General features: G+C 37.9%; 1 protein-coding gene across 12 annotated transcripts in view; it reads left to right on the top strand.

The window, feature by feature from the left end:
* LRRC4C (leucine rich repeat containing 4C) overlaps window positions 1-14616 on the top strand; it is a 1203118-nt gene extending 1188502 nt beyond the window's left edge. For all 12 annotated transcript variants that reach the window (XM_058688696.1, XM_058688692.1, XM_058688697.1 and 9 more), the window contains one exon: window positions 11365-14616. In XM_058688696.1, the coding sequence (XP_058544679.1) occupies window positions 11407-13329 (1923 nt within the window). In that variant the 5' untranslated portion in view covers window positions 11365-11406 and the 3' untranslated portion in view covers window positions 13330-14616. The remainder of the gene's footprint in view (window positions 1-11364) is intronic.
* The last annotated feature ends 3214 nt before the right edge of the window (window positions 14617-17830 follow it).

The following is a 17830-nucleotide window of genomic DNA, read 5'->3' as shown; positions in this document are numbered from 1 at the left end:
AAATAAGTTGAATACATACCCAAACATTTAGATTCAAACACAGATTTGATAAATGTCATAGTCTTAGCATTACAGACACTTCTGGAAAGATAGATTACTACCAGCCAGTAAGACCAATGAAGGTCAAATAGAAATGATCTTTGTAAAATTGGCTCTGAAATTGGGTACAATTTTGAAAGAAAACCCAGAGTAGGACATTCCTGGCCATGGGAAAAACAGGAGCAAGGCTCTGAAGAGGAAAAGTAGGAGGCATATTTTTAGAATCAGGAACAGACTGCAGCCTAGACTGTATTATGGAGAACAGTAGGAGATAAGACTGGGAAAGCAGTATGGCGCAGCATCATGGAGTGTCTTATGGGTCACACTAAGGCAGTAGTTTACAAGAGGGCAAATTTACCCTCCAGGGGACATTTGGCAATGTCTGGAGATGCTAGATCATTACAACTGGGGGTGCTACTGGCATCTAGTGGGTAGAGGCAGTAAGGGATTTAGGTTTTATTCTCTAAGCAAATGGGAACTATGGGTGGGTTATGTTTTCTTGAACTGTGATTGCCAAGGTTCCTGTGGCTTCTTACACTAAATCTGTAAAAGTGTTACTGTGTAGATCAGCCCCAGAAAAAGTATGAGAAGAAAAGGCCAGTTTTGGAGATAAAGAATAACATGTATTGATCATTTCTTGGCCCCAAACCTAAGAAAAAAAGAACTAAAGGAAAAGGAAAGAAGTGAGGTTTTCATACATTGATAGGCTCCAGACTTAAAAATATTAGTGCAAAGGAGAGTGCAGGCATTGGGATAAGCAGACACATTTCTGATAATTGGAATGGTCTGATTTCATTTCCTGAAGAGTGAAATATCAAGCAGTATATGGAGTTTGAGGTTTTAAGCTTTTTTCTTTGGTTATGCATTTCACAAAACCAACAGAGCAAACATCTATCATAAAAATACAAACATATCCCTGAACACCTCAAATCCCACCCTTTAATTTGAGAAACAAGTCAGCCATCTATATTTCATTTCTTCATAAATAATAAATGTCAAGAAGTGAATATGATCAAAAGGATTCATAAACAGCCAGAAACTTCATGCCAGGTATGTTTATCCCCCTTGCATCATGTGAGACTACACAAGCAGGAAAAAACAAATTAATTTTATTTTTAGTCTTGCCAAGTCATTGGCTATATTTCTAGTTCTGCTTTTCTAACATGAAGTAGATTTGACTTTTTGTAGCTAAGACAAAGTTGGAGCTGTGACCGCCTACCCTAATCCCTTGCCTATTCCATCTTTAGAATCCAAAGGAATCCTCCTTTGGAGTGTAACAGAAGAATTAAGAGATATTTTTCACCCATGGATTTTCTAATTAACGATTCAAATGAGTTCTAGAAGCAGAAATGTGGTGATCAAGAAACTCTTCCATTTTGAAGGAGATTTGAAGATTACTTGACTTTCTGCCATACAAATTCTTGTTCTCTGCTCTAAGTGGTCTCATCCAATGGAGTGACCTGGAAAATGAGTCAAACCTCCCTACTTCTGAAGTACATATAGGTGCTATGTGAAGAAGCAAACCAGGAAATCAACTTATATATTACCTACATTAGAATTTTCAAGGCAATCATGTTATTTTAGGCACATACAGCAGAGGGCATTGTTTGGCCAAACTTAAACAGGGCTGCTTTGACAAGAATAGATAAATAAAGAAATAGGGAAGCCTTCCCCTGCAAAGAAACAAACAAAAACAAACATAAAAAAAGAGAGTGAGGAAACAATGCAATGGCTTTTATATTGCGTTGTGCTCCCTAGCTTTTCTTTGTAGGAAGAACTTTGAAAATCATTGAAAGCGAGACAGGCATCATTTCAGAAATTGATGAAATTCCTACTATGTGAGTTGGGTTCTACTAGATGCTAGGGATCAATTAGTGAATGTGACATCATTTAGATTCTCAATGAATTTGTAGCCTTAACTATCTACAGGCTGCTTCTGTGTACTTAAACACCAGATCATTCATTTCTTCATTCATTCATACACTTAACAAATACTTGATGCACATTATTCCAAGTGGAAACCACTGAATAGGACAGAGAAGTCTCTGTTCCATGGAACTTAGCATTCCACTCAGACGAGGCAAGCAGTAAGAAAATAAGCATCTAAGTATATGAGAAAAATATCAATGAGAAGTATTATAATGGAAATTAAATATGGTGACGTGATTAACTTTGACGGAGGTGCTTCTCTAGGCTGGTGGTCAAGAAAACACTTCTAAGAAGGAAAACTTTAAGGGATGTTCTTAAGGACAAGGAAAACCAACCATGCAAAAAACAAAGGACATGTGTTGCAGGCAGCAGGGACCCTACTGCAAAGGTCCTGAGGGAGGAACAAGCTTGGAGCATTTGAGGAACAATGGAAGAGAGAAAGGAGACGCAGAAAAGTTGAAAGGTATGAGATGCAGGCAGGTACCAGAACATCATGATTTGGGAACCAAAACAGTTTGCAATTTTGCTCTAAAAAGATACGGAGCTAATAGCATTTCAACTGAAGAATTTTAAAAATTCATTTTAAATGTTGTCTGTAGCATTAATTGTAGTGAGGAAATTGCAAAAATAGAGAAACTGGTAAGAGGGTATTTTAGTGGCTCAAGTTAGAAATGGAGATGATTTGACCTAGAGAGGTACAAGGAGGAAAAGTAGATGGATCCAGTTGTATTTTAGTAATAGAGTCAGATGAATAGTGTTGGGCGGGTTATAAATTTTTTTTTTTTTTAAGTCAAGGAAGATTCTTACATTTTTGCATTGAGCCAGTGGGTGTGTGGCCGTGGCATTTTTTGGAGGTGAGAGGTAAGTTTGGGGATTTGTTTTTAGTATATGCTATGGCATTTAATTCATGTAATCCTCTCAGTGTCACTTTAGTAATGTTTACTGTCACTCCCACTCAGAAAGGTGCAACTCAGAGGGAGACAGTTTGCCATAAATCAAATAGTCAGTAGTACTAAGCCAACCCTCCAACCCTCCTCATTTCATTCTTGATCTGTTTTTTTGTTCCTCTAGGTTTTGCTAATATAAGTCTCTGGGTCTTTCTGTACTTCAGCATTGTTTCAAGTTGGAAAGTGTAATATGTCATTAGGGAACCAAAATTGAATGTGTGTTTAGTTGTCCTTTGTGTACAATTTACAGAGTAGACATGAGCAGCACCAGAGGTCAGAGATGCTTCTCTTGTGCACATCAGAGTTTCCAAAATGATACCTTGTTCTCTGTGTACAATGTTATTTTTTAACCTGACCACATACAGAAGCTAATTTTGCCCTCATTAGTATTTCAGACTCTGGATTTCAACTAGGGCTGATTAATTTCAACCTGTACGTATCTCAGTAGTCAGATCATCAGATGGAAGATTGAAGATCAGTTTCGTTCAGTTTTAGAGTAATGCTAGGGATGTCGATTATTAAAGTCATAGGACTTTTCTATCAACTATTCCTCTCTCCAATTTCTTTTACACACAAGGACAGATCGTTCTAAAACAGTGCTCTCTCATCAACCCTTTCCCACATAAAGGGATGGCAGTTTCTTCCTAAATCTCTTTATTGAAATGAATCCAAACTTCTACCAGACTTGTCTGTAACATAAGCCCTCTCCTTCTAGCAAGTCAGTTTCCTTTCATTTCATGCTCCTACTCCTCTGTTTTTACAAGTAATCTCTTACCTCTTCCACGACCACCCTGCCTCAATGCAAGTTTCTGTATGTTAAAGACTTACATAAAGTCACAAATCCTCTTCTGAAGACTTTCTCTGATTATGACTCCTGACAATGCTTTATGACACTTAAATAATGAATTTGTTGATTTGTATTAGTACCTAAAATACATACAGGTATACTTTTTATTTTTTTATATGTATCTATACATTTGTATTATAGCTTCAACAAGATTATAACGTTATAGAAGGCCTGGCCAATTTCATTCTGATAATCCTGATTATACTGTCCAAATGATAGCAACATGTTGGCCACAAGCTTTTAGTTTTCATTTTATTTTTTTTCTTTGATTTGCTTTTTTAAATACATAGTTCTCTCTACTCACTGTTTCTTCTCATCTAATAATTTTGTCATGCTGTCACCTCTAAACACCAAATATATGTATTCTTTTACTATTAACCAGATAGGTCTTCTAGAAAAATGGCAGTGTAGACCCAGGTATCATCATCATCATCTTCTTCTTCTTCTTCTTCTTCTTCCTTTTCAATCTCAGTTTCTTACAATTTTCTAGAAACATTGCCAGGTCAGTGTGTTCAGCGAAAGAACCTCCTGTTGACTTGACAGGTTGAGTCCCTGGGTTACAGCCATTTAAATGTTGTATCATTTCCGTTACATTTGCCTAGAGGGTCAGCCCTAGGCATAGTTACAAAAATTTTCTTCTCCCTGAAAATCTGCAGAGCCACATGCTCCTGTATAGGACTAGAGAAAACTCAACAGATTTGGAAAGCTGGGTTGCAGATGGGAAATAATGAACTAATTAGAAAATATTTGTAAAATAATTTTGACTTGGGAGAGATAGCTACTTTTGACAGTGGTATTATTTAAGGTGTTGTTTTTCCTTCTCCAATGTATTCTAGCACTCTTTAAAATTTAGAGTTATTTGGGGGCGCCTGGCTGGCTCAGTTGGTTAAGCATCTGACTCTTGGTTTCGGCTCAGGTCACGATCTCATGGTTTGTGGGTTCCAGCCCCACATCGGGCTCTGCGCTGACACCACGGAGCCTGCTTGGGATTCTCTCTCTCTTCCTCCCTCTCTGCCCCTCCCCTGCTCGCTCTCTCAAAATAAATAAATAAATTAATAATAATAATAATAATAATAATAAAATTTAGAGTTATCCAGAGAAATGATGGCAATAGAATGCCTTCTTAGCATGATAGGGATGAGCCTCACCTCCTTTCTGATAAGCAAATCTTGTTACCTCAGCTTACTTTGTTTCCTTTGGTAGGTCTTAAATTTATAATGAATGATTTATAAGAAATCAGAATTTTTCACTTGTCTTTTCTTTGCTATTGGTTTCAGAAAGGAGGGATATCAAGAGAAAAAGAGAGGGAGAGAGAGGCAGGGGGAGAGAGGGGAGGAGAAAGGAGAATGAATATATAAGTATCAAGATAGGTTTGGCGGTAAGTAACCAGAAAAAAAAGTTAACAGTTTATACTGTGAGAAATTGATTATTTTATATAATAAGAAAATACAGAGGAAAGATAGTAACAGGATTCATTAGTTCAGCTGCCCATCACAAATATCAAGAATATAAATTCTTCCCCTCTTTCCATTTTTCTTCCTTGGCATAACAGCTTTGTCCTCAGGCTTCCTTGTTTCTTGGCCACAAGATGGCTTCAGCAACTCCAGGCATCTTGTACTCACAACAATATCCAAAAACAGAATGAAGAACTATTTCTTCCCTATATATTTTTCTTAGTAGTGGGAGAAAAAAAATTCCCAGCACCCCCTCAGCTGACTTCATCTTACATCTCATTGGCCAAATTGTGTCACCTGTCCAGACCTAACGAGTCTCTGGCAACAGAAATCGTACAACCAACATTTGTTTAGATAAACTATAGTCCAAAATTTAACCCTGGGAGCTAAGAATGTTTTTGAATTTTTACATAGTTAGAAAAAGTGTTAAGAATAATATTTTGACATATGTGAAAATGATACAAAATTCAAATGTCAGTGATCATAAAGAGTTTAATCAGAACACACCCATTTCCATTCATTCCCCTTTTCTCTATAACTACTTTCAGGCTTTAATGGCAGAGTAGAGTAGTTGCAAGAGGAGACCATATAGCCTGCAAGGCCTAAAATATTTACTATCTGGCTCTTTACAGAAAAAAATTGTCTAGCCTTAGCTTAAACCAAATTCTCTTTACCTACCAGTCCTGGGTCAGTGTCTCTCAAAACAGATAATATAGTTTTGTGACTTTTCTAAGAAGTGAGTGAAGTTTCCTGCACAAAATTTTCTAGGTAAGGGATTAGGATGCTGGGTAGGCAACAAATGTGAAGAAAGAGAAAGCAAGGTTCAAGCACAGTTAAATGAATCCTTAGTGCTATAAAAAAGCTGACTCCCCAAATATTACCAGCACAACCTGTTTATGCTTACTATGTTAAGGGAGATCACTATCTTCCAAGAGTTTGGGAGTATCTATGAGTAGACTGGTGAAAAATAGACCAGAATTTATGGGGAATTGGGAGTCTGATTCAAGAAAATTTTTCAGTGTGGGAAGTTGATTAGGACTGAGTAAGAATTATGGTACTGCAATCCAGGATGGGTGAAAACAATGGTGAGGCAAGAGATTCAAAGAATCTTGGAGGCACACTGCTATTAAATGCTTTCCATGAAAGAACTTATGGATCTATGGAACTATGGATCTTTGGATCTTTGTCCTAGAAGGACAGTGAAACCATTTGCTTCGACAAGAAAGTCCCCCCATAAAGGATAGAGATGCTAATAAAGATAATGGAAGAGCAAAGTCGTGTTTATGTCAGTAGGAAGGAAGATACGGTTTGGAGGTCTCAGTATCCAGGCTGAGTGTGGGGAAATGGTTTTGGTTCTCGGCATTTGCGGGGGGGCTTGTTAAAGATACATATGGCTGTGAGTGTGTGGCCTGTGAGGGAAAGTTGGTTGTAGCTAATAAATTCATCTTTGTTTCACCTGGCTTCCAAACCAGTTCCAATATGTAAACAGTTTCTGCTAACTGAGCAATGATACTGTGCTGACTAAAGCACCCCCTGTGTCTCAGTGCACAGCAGCATGGGTAGGGAAAGAAGAAAGGTCTGTTGACAAAGTCAGAATATCCCCTGGGACAAGGCTAAAAGTATTATCATTGAATTCCAAACCCAAACAGATCCATTTGTAAATAAATGCTGTCAGAGGACATTGTAATGGATAGCACGTACTTTTAAATTGATTTCTTTTTGATGGGATAAAAACATCTTATGAGAGAGATGTTGAAACATGGCTTTTAATGTAAAGTAACGTAATTTAGATTTTAAAATAGAAAACCTTTTGTTGATAGCAGTTTATTCGATTCAGTGCATGTACCAAGCATTATTTTCTATGCGTTTTAAATTAGCTTTGAACCAGCTATAATTCATAAATCGTTACTTATGACTGATTGATAGGAAATCTCATTAATAGCAATAGCAAAAAGACCTTGAAGTAAGCAAGAAGTAGAAAATAAAACAGCCTGGGGATTGGAAAAGGAGAGACACATGCACTCTAGAATTAAGAGAAAGGTGTTGTATTTGCATATGAAAGCATGCTTCTGATCATTATAGTTGATCCTTTCCATAACTTTGAATAATAGATATTAGTGTTATTCTTATTTATATAAGAGGAAAAAACTGAGTGTCCCATCACTTTATTTTTATTTTCAGTATGTTTTAAATATTTATTATATATTGCTTATTATGAGCTGGTAACTTTACATACATATATACATTAATATATATTAATTTACATATATATGTATATATTTACATGTATATACATTAATAATGTGAGTGCCAACAAAAACCTTTTGAGTAGATAACAGTGGTGTCCCCTTTTTACAGATGGGGAAAGTGAAGTAAGAGACGTAAAGTAACTTTCTCAATTGTAGAGTCCTACAAGTTTAAGCAGGCATTTAACTTTAGGAAGTCTACCAGAGCCTTCTCCCTTGATTACAGGACATGGATGCCTTTGCTGTTTCTTATTTTAATGAAAAAAAGGTTAACAAATGGTTTGTCTTAAGCAAAAGGCTTACCTTCTTCACTTCTGTACTATTTCTGGTCAATAAGTTATTTCAACCTGTATTACCAGAGACCCTAGGATTCTAAGAGTCATAGGGTGGGAGGTGGGAGGTAAAATAGAGGAGCAGGACCCTGGGACCCTCACCTAAAAACACCAGTTAGGAACACCTGAGTGGCTCAGTTAAGCGTCTGATTCTTGGTTTTGGCTTAGGTCATGATCTCACGGTTCGTGGGTTCAAGCCCCTTGTTGGACTCTGCACTGAGTGCTGAGCCTGATTGAGATTCTGTCAGTCTCTCTCTCGCTGCTCTTCCCCCTCTCGTGCTGTTTCTGTTTCTCTCAAAATAAGTAAATAAATAAAAAAATTTTTAAAAACACCAATTAATGTATCAGAGATTTTATGTTCTATTTGTTAATGCCCAATTACCTTAAAACGTGTGGAGCATATGTAAAACTATACCAAATCATATGAATAAAAAATTTTCAGTGGCCATGATCACTGGAAATTTAAGTAGGATTCTGTTTAAAATGGAAATCTACAAGGGTTTTGAAGGTCATGTTTAAATTTACCATAAAAAATAACTCCTTCTCTAACTCAGGGTGAAAAACCTATCAAACACATTGTTGTCACAGTATAAATGGGACAATAGAATAGACCTGTAAAGCCATCAACAAGATTAATAAGATGAGCAGAGCCCTGCTATTTAGTGATTAGTTGTTTTAAATGTAGATTTTATTATTATTTCGGTATGATGGGACAAACAAATCAGGAGACAATTGTCATTGAAGAGATATATTTTTTACTCCTAGTTCCCAAGAGGAGGGAGCATGCCATGCCACACAGGGGCCACACAAGGAAGCAGCAGGGACACCAGGGGGTAGAAAGAACAAGGGAAAATCTGAGCAAGAGTCTTTATCATGGTTTTTGAGAGAAAGCAAGAGAAGGCAGAGGAAGCAGGCTTGCATTTGACTAGTATAAATAATTTCAGTGGATTCTGGGACCTAGGGGCTGTCCCGAGGTGCCTGATTCTAGCTCTGGAATCATTGGGGCAGAGGGAGAGTGGCCCAAATATAAGAGCCCTGGGAGATCCTGATAAATGAGGTGGTTTGGGTCATAGGCTTCGGGTTGATTGGTTTGAACATGAAAGGCAGGCTTGTGGTCAAGTCCTTTACTATCCCTAGAAATTGCCTAGCCCTTGGAGAAGTCTCTCTGGAACAACAAAGCCCTGCATATCAAAACATCAGAAAATACAGACCATTAGAAAGTCGTGATTAATATACTGGTACCTATCCCAACGCATACACAAAGAGTTGTTAATTAGGTATTAACTGTTTCTGTGCGTTTGCAACAGCCATTATTTAGTGCCTACAGTGTGCTAGGTACTGTGTTGGCAGTGGGATGAGAAAAAACCATCAGACATGGCCTCTGTTCTCATGGTGTTGTAGGCTAGTGGGGAAAATAGACCCAGGGGCTGATGATCATGTGCTAGATGGTGTGAAAGATCAGTCTAGAGCTGCAACAGCCCTGAGGAAAGAAGTCTCTCTCCCAGGCCCTCCATTCTCCTGCCACAGGGAACTTTTCACTGTTCCCTGGATGTATGAGCATCTTTTATGTGTCCTTATCTTGGTTCAAGCTGGTCCTTGCCTAAAATGCTTTTCTTTCCCTTTTTTTTTTTTATTTACATCAACTTCTATAAAACCTAGATCAGATGATCTTCTTCTTCGAAAATCCTCTGATTTACCAGCACAGATTGAGCTGATCTGGTATCAGTGCCCTTGTGCCAGTGTGGCCTGGTCTCATACCAATGAACATATATTATTGTACTTCATCTGTTTGCCTATCTGTCTCATGCTTTGAATCATAACTACCTCAGGCATAAGGATTATATTCTTCATCTTTATATGCCCAGTACTCAACAAGATGTCTGTAAGAGCAACAACAAAAATGGTAACGATAGTAATAACAATAACAATAATAATAATATTTAACACTACTGAGTTTTTACAACGTGGGAAGCATTATTCTGAGCCCTTTATCTGCATTAACCAATTTTATCCTCACAACACCACCAAGGGGTGTGTAATATTGTTACTGCTATTTTGCAAGTGAGGAGAATGTGTCATGGAAAGAAGATAAGTAACTTGTCCAAGGTGACACATAGTAAGTACTAAATCAGTGCCATTTTGAATTGGAATGTAGTGATCCACCATCACTTTCGTCATTTGTTTGTTTCCCAGAGGTTTATAGAAGAAACCCTGTTTATTGAGATGAGACATTTGGAAGAAGTCATTACACGGGTGCCCAGTTCATAGTAAGCCAGCTGAGTGGGACATACACTGGGTAGGCCAAGATCCTTTAAAATTCCTCCTTGTGCTGGAAGAAATGCAGAAAGCGAGTTATTTTATTTCCCTTCACCCAAATCTACTTAAAATCAGTCAGAGTAAGGACCCAAGATAAAAAATATTTTTTTTATATTCAGGTATTCTCTGTACTTAAAAAATAGATATCATAGGAATGACTTAATTTGTATTATGTCTGCCTATAGGTAGCAGTTAGCTATCTTATAATGAGTTTCAGTTTAAGAGAATCTTCAAAAGTTTATGTACATTTGCATGTACCGCTGTTTCAGTATATCTTCACAGGTACTATAAGTCAGGTTGCCAGGGTTTACAGATGAGGTCACCCCTGCCCAAAACAGTATTTTAAAGAAATTAATTGGGAAAAAATATTTTGCCTTACCATCATTCTCCCAGAAGCTCTTGCATGAAGTATTTGAGACCATATGCTCTAGGACCAATCGGATATGTGTGTGCGCCCTGGTTCTGTACTTACTAACCTTGTGACTTCATGCATGTTACTTTCCCTATGATTAAATTTCTCCCTCAGAGGAGTGCTGTAAGGGCAGAAAGGATCAGGACACACAACCTTTGCAATTGAAAAGGGCCCCATTCTTTGGAGGACCCATGCTTGGCTAATGCTCTGTTGTTATGGATTTGAAATTCTTCATAATTTTGAACAAACCATCCCCCAGTTTCATTTGGTACGGGGCCCTGAAAATTATGTAGCCATTCCTGGATAGGTTGGTAAGTCTGTATACCATGGTGCCTAAAAGTAGCCCTCAATAAAATTCAACTATTACTAATTTTGCCAGGGAGTTTTTAGTTTGTTGGGAATAGCCCCAAATCCTGTTTTCTGATCTTTTCCAATCTGGTTTGGACATTCAACCTGTTGTTGGGGTACATTTCATATGTCCTTATGCATTCAAGTCATAATTGGTTGGTAAACACTATATTAAGGTGTTTTACCTCATGCTTCCATTTCCCTGTGATTGCATATTTGATGGATATGGGCTGTGGATGGCTGCTAATTTGCAGTACAGAAACATTTTCTATATAAACATGAGCCGGATCACTCTACAAGGGATACTTGATTTGTTGTTTCCTAGTCTGAGAAATGATGGCTTTAGCTGTTACACTGCATCACTGACATTGCTCCAGAAGACATTTGGAGGAGAGCTAATACTTTTTTTCTTTTCTTTTCTTTTCTTTTCTTTTCTTTTCTTTTCTTTTCTTTTCTTTTCTCTTCTTTTCTTTTTTTTTTCTCTTATATTGCAGACTATTTGAACTCCAGAAGGACCAACACCAGATAAATTATGAATGTTGAACAAGATGACCTTACATCCACAGCAGATAATGATAGGTCCTAGGTTTAACAGGGCCCTATTCGACCCCCTGCTTGTGGTGCTGCTGGCTCTTCAACTTCTTGTGGTGGCTGGTCTGGTGCGGGCTCAAACCTGCCCTTCTGTCTGCTCCTGCAGCAACCAGTTCAGCAAGGTGATTTGCGTCCGGAAAAACCTACGTGAGGTTCCAGATGGGATCTCCACCAACACTCGACTGCTGAACCTCCATGAGAACCAAATCCAGATCATCAAAGTGAATAGCTTCAAGCACTTGAGGCACCTGGAAATCCTACAATTGAGTAGGAATCATATTAGAACAATTGAAATTGGGGCCTTCAATGGTCTGGCAAACCTCAATACTCTGGAACTCTTTGACAATCGTCTTACCACCATCCCAAATGGAGCTTTTGTATATTTGTCTAAACTGAAGGAGCTCTGGTTGAGAAACAACCCCATTGAAAGCATTCCTTCTTATGCTTTTAACAGAATCCCCTCTTTGCGCCGACTAGACTTAGGGGAATTGAAAAGGCTTTCATACATCTCAGAAGGTGCCTTTGAAGGTCTGTCCAACTTGAGATATTTGAACCTTGCCATGTGCAACCTCCGTGAAATCCCTAACCTTACACCTCTCATAAAACTAGATGAGCTGGATCTTTCTGGGAATCACTTGTCGGCCATCAGGCCTGGCTCTTTCCAGGGACTGATGCACCTTCAAAAACTGTGGATGATACAGTCCCAGATCCAAGTGATCGAACGGAATGCCTTTGATAACCTTCAGTCACTAGTGGAGATAAACTTGGCACACAACAATCTAACATTACTGCCTCATGACCTCTTCACACCCTTGCATCATCTAGAGCGGATACACTTACATCACAACCCTTGGAACTGTAACTGTGACATACTTTGGCTCAGCTGGTGGATAAAAGACATGGCCCCCTCCAACACAGCTTGTTGTGCTCGATGTAACACCCCTCCCAATCTGAAAGGGAGGTACATCGGGGAGCTTGACCAGAATTATTTCACATGCTATGCTCCTGTGATTGTGGAGCCCCCAGCTGACCTCAATGTCACTGAGGGCATGGCAGCTGAGTTGAAATGTCGGGCCTCCACGTCCCTGACCTCTGTATCGTGGATTACTCCAAATGGAACGGTCATGACACATGGGGCATACAAAGTGAGGATAGCTGTGCTCAGTGACGGCACGTTAAATTTCACGAATGTAACCGTACAAGATACAGGCATGTACACATGTATGGTGAGTAATTCCGTTGGAAATACCACTGCTTCAGCCACCCTGAATGTTACTGCAGCAACCACTACTCCCTTCTCTTACTTTTCAACCGTCACAGTAGAGACTATGGAACCTTCTCAGGATGAGGCACGGACCACAGATAACAACGTGGGCCCCACTCCAGTGATCGACTGGGAGACCACCAACGTGACCACCTCTCTCACGCCACAGAGCACAAGGTCAACAGAAAAAACATTCACCATCCCAGTGACCGATATAAACAGTGGGATCCCAGGAATTGATGAGGTCATGAAGACCACCAAAATCATCATTGGCTGTTTTGTGGCCATCACACTCATGGCTGCGGTGATGCTGGTCATTTTCTACAAGATGAGGAAGCAGCACCATCGGCAAAACCATCACGCCCCTACAAGAACTGTTGAAATCATTAATGTGGATGATGAGATTACAGGAGACACGCCCATGGAAAGCCACCTGCCCATGCCTGCTATTGAGCATGAGCACCTAAATCACTATAACTCTTACAAATCTCCCTTCAACCACACAACAACAGTTAACACAATAAATTCAATACACAGTTCAGTGCATGAACCGTTATTGATCCGAATGAACTCTAAAGACAATGTACAAGAGACTCAAATCTAAAACATTTACAGAGTTACAGAAAACAAACAATAAAAAAAAGACAGTTTATTAAAAATGACACAAATGACTGGGCTAAATCTACTGTTTCAAAAAAGTGTCTTTACAAAAAAAACAAAAAAGAAAAGAAATTTATTTATTAAAAATTCTATTGTGATCTAAAGCAGACAAAATTATGTGTATTCCTCAGAACCTGTTTTTGCTGCACTTATTTACTATTTTCCCACATTTCATCCCTGCCTACCCTGGTTGCCATATTTTTCATAGGACATCTCAAGTCCCTAAAGAACTGGCCTAGGAAATTTTGTAAGAATTCTGTTACACTTTGAGATTTTTATGGTGAATTCTAGTGGTGAGATCCAGTCTATTTTGTCTTTCTTTCTTTTTTTTCCCCTTTCCTTTTTTTTTCCTCATGCCCTTATCAAGTAGTCCAATGGGGAATGCAATATTAGAAATAGATTTTTAAGAGAAAACGAGATAAAAAAAAATGCAAGATCTTATATTTTTCATGTAATGACCTGTTCTGTATTTATGAGGAGAACCATTCAATGGCCAAGCAAAAAGAAAAAAAAAAGAAAAAAAAAAGAGAAAAAAAAGAAAAAAAAAACGTAAGCAAACAACAGATTAATTTACATATGAGCATCTATAAAACCCATGATCTTTTAAACAACTCTAGAACCAGAATTTGTAGTTCAAAAACTAAAAAAAATAAGGTTATAAATAAAATATTGTTGGTTTTTCTGTACCTGGACACAACTCATTTGTAGTATGGCTCAAATGTGAGAAACTTGAAGGTAATTAGATTTTCTACTTTCTAAGAAAGAAACAAATTATTGTATTCTTCAGTCACAGCATCAATCTCTATGGGGTCCTATTTCATTAGCTGACTTGAGTGTTGGATCTATATTCAGGGATGCTGTGGTATTTTTTTTCCTTCTCATTAGGATCACCCTTTGTAGAATGCTCAGATTAAAAAAATAATGATTTTGTGAAGTAAATTCAATTCCACTTGGAAGAAAGTTTCAGTATAATTTATTCACTGTCTCCTAAGTAAAATTCTACTGGCTAGCTAAAGTATAACAAGAGAATGTGAAGGTATTCTAAATTATCCAAGTTGAAAAATAATTTTTGGTGCTATCAGCAAATTCCATTCAATTCCACAATAACTAATGCCCTTCTATGTTTTAAACACTGATCTTAGTGCCGTGGGTACACAATGGACAAGACCTGCTTCATGTCCTTAAGTCACACATGATCTGTATGAAATATGATTAAAGAAATTTCAGCTTATGATTGAGGGCCAGCTCCAATTTCACTGTTAGGTGGAAGGCTGTGCATTGCAAACCCGGAATTTCAAAATATTGGGTTACTGACATGACAGAAACCTCCTTGCTTTATGGTTTCTTCCATCCTGCTGAAAGAGCTGACTCTCTTCTTTCAAATGCAGATTGCATAGCTGTAAAGATGTGTGAGTATGGATTTGCCATGATGGATGTGTGCATACCAAGAGATAGCAATGCTAATACAGTGGTAATTCACTAAAGGTACTTTAAAGAACTGGAGAAATTTTAGGTATGAGAACATACACTAGGTTTCAAGTAAAAAAGGAACTTGCTGGTTACTGGTACCTCGGCACTCTCCTGATATGTTAACATAGTATGTGTATGACTTCTGTCTTTATCTGATGTGAAGCAAAACGAAGACAGACACTTTATTTTTCCTAGCCCTTGAAATCTGCCACCTCCTTGGTGATGTAAGTGATGCCCAAACTGGAGAAAACTTTATCACCTAGTGGATGGGGAGCTTCTATACTCACGGTTAACTGCAGACTGGACTTCACACCAGGGTTTTGTGATCTCCAGGTGTGGAAAATAAATCATTGCTGGCAAAGTAGGTCAGAGAACTGGAATGAAGGGGAGGCAAATGCATAAGACCACACAAGGGTTTTACCTCTATTTTTTGATCACCAATTCTCTAGTAGCCTTTTCTGCCCTTGTATTATATCTCCCTTTGTTAGGAACACAATTCACATTTTACTTTTACTGTGGAGAAGACCCAAGAAAAGGGAAAACACGTGTTGGTTGTCACTGGCCAAGCTGTTCAATATAGAATGTACTTAATATATTCCCAAGCTTCGGATCACAAGGCAAACAAACAAACAACCCACCAAGGAATATTCAGCGAGTGTTAGTACAAAGAAGAGTGGTATAAGCCAAGAGGGAAAAGAATCCTGCCTTCTCTACTTGATTTGTGTTCACTGAGCTCTCTCTTTGCTGACTCCGAACCTCCATTCACTCTGAGCTGATAATTCTTATGGAGTTAGTCCTAGCACACAATTCCCCTTGGCTGCGAAGGTTGGCTGAACAGGTTGATAAATTCTAACTAGAGTGAAAGGTGAACTCAAAAAAGTTAGGTAAAAAAGCATACCTTCTGGTCTTATAGGAGATTATAATTGCTCTAACGAATATATTCTAGAAGAAAATATATTGATGAAAGACTGGTTAAGCCAAACTTGACTTTCACAATAAATTTGACCAAAGGTCCTCATTGCAGGTTTTTGGGTTGAAAGGTGGAATGCTATAAATGCATTATCTAGATGTATGTATGTAGAGATTTATGATTAGCGGTGTCTGTATTTGCTCTGCATAATGTACTTGGCTTTTGGTCCTTCAGTACAGCAGCTGCACAGATGTATTAGAGACCGTCTATACACTGTGGACTTCTTGGTCCTTGCAGAAGGTTCATATGACTGTTTAAACATCTGATATATATCTTTGTAGCAAAACACAATTCTATGCCAATTGCTCTTTTCATTCTATCCAAAGGCATCCAAGTGGCAGTATTCTTAAATACTCATGTGCACCAAAAATCTGCCATTTACAATTAACCAAGTTAAGGCAACCTGATGACAGGCAACCTGATGATAGTGTGTATGTGTGTGCGTGCGTGTGTGTGTGTGTGTGTGTGTGTGTGTACATATATATTTTTCCTACGTAAGGTATGCAGTTTGCTTCAGGGAAACATCGAAGACGTTTTAGAAAGAAGAATCTGCAACATTTTCTACTCAGGAATCCTATATACCTGATGATTACATCAATTACCTAAATTCTTCTGGATGTGTGCAAATACATTCTCAGTGACAAAATAGAAGAATTTGTATAGCTCATGCACACAGGCCCTGATACAGCTTTGCTAATTGTCCTTCATATTCTGAATATTCTGTAATCAAGTAACATCTTTTCCCAAGATTTAAATAGGTCATTTGATCTTAGAACGTTGATCAGTGTTTGAGGAGGAAAATGTTGCCAGTCCATGATTGCTCTGAGCCCTCATAATCCAAGAGTTAAAAATCAGGATATTTGAGACTGCACACTATGAAATTTTGAATGTAGATTGCTGGCAAATTACTTGACAATAGAAGGGTATTTACATGGGAGAAGGAAAAGAAAGGCTTTTTTAGAATGGGAGTTACTGAAACATGAAAATAAATAAATAAATAAATGGATGGCTCTAGAGTATCCAACATTTCCAAGGTAAATATTGAAAGGTGGAAAAACACCACCACCACCAACTCTGATTCCTCTATCCTTTTAGGGTAAACTTCAGGATGCTTAGATAAATAGAAGAGTCAAATGAGTGGTGGTTGAGTACAGTGTGGTGCTCTGAAACAATGTAATTTTTAAATAGTGTGTTCAACTGTTGATTTGGTTTTCAACTTACTAGTTTTAATAAGGATATTGCAGAAAATCATATCATTAAATATCACGCACATAACATTCGGGTGACTGAGGAGTCAGACTCTTCTAGGAAACCATCATTGGTTTCTCATAAAATATATTAACACAGAGTCAAATCATTCATAAAAGCATCTCCCTCTAAAGTATATGCATATGTTATATTTTATTAGAATATGATTTCTGTACAAAAACTATTTTATTCATTTATTGTTTAAGATTTTAGTTTTAAGTAATTTCTACATCCAGTGTGGGGCTCTAACTTACAAACCTGAGATCAAGAGTCACATGCTCTTCTAACTGAGCCAGCCAGGCGCCCCTGTACAAAAGCTACTTTAGATAAAAATGAGTTTTAAAATTGCCTTTAAAAAATCAAAGTATTTTGTATTCTTTTTCTTCTGCCATAAGGAGAAATATAAATTCTAAGAAACTCTGTATTAGGTAGAAACCAGCTGTGACACCATTGTCTTTCCATGCTCTATCAGGGTACAAAATAAGATACATCTGGCTCCATGAGAGAAGAAAGAAATGCAGAATGAATGACAGTGCACTATCAATTAAGATCCAAATTTAGATGCTGACTGAAGCATTCTTACAGCACAAATCAGTTCACGTCCTTTTATTTTTTCAAGTGCTGCCAGAAAACTTCGGAGACTTCAACCTTACTTAGCATTAAGAAACATACAAATTATGTATAAAATTGTAGAATTACATCGTATAACAAGTGTTTAGCAGCACTAAGTGAAACTGGTGTTCATTTTGCTTTTGCC

Source organism: Neofelis nebulosa, chromosome 10, assembly GCF_028018385.1.
Source record: "Neofelis nebulosa isolate mNeoNeb1 chromosome 10, mNeoNeb1.pri, whole genome shotgun sequence".
Lineage (NCBI taxonomy): Eukaryota > Metazoa > Chordata > Mammalia > Carnivora > Felidae > Neofelis > Neofelis nebulosa.
The sequence above is the reverse complement of the archived record's forward strand: the minus strand, read 5'-3'. Positions and strand labels throughout refer to the sequence as shown.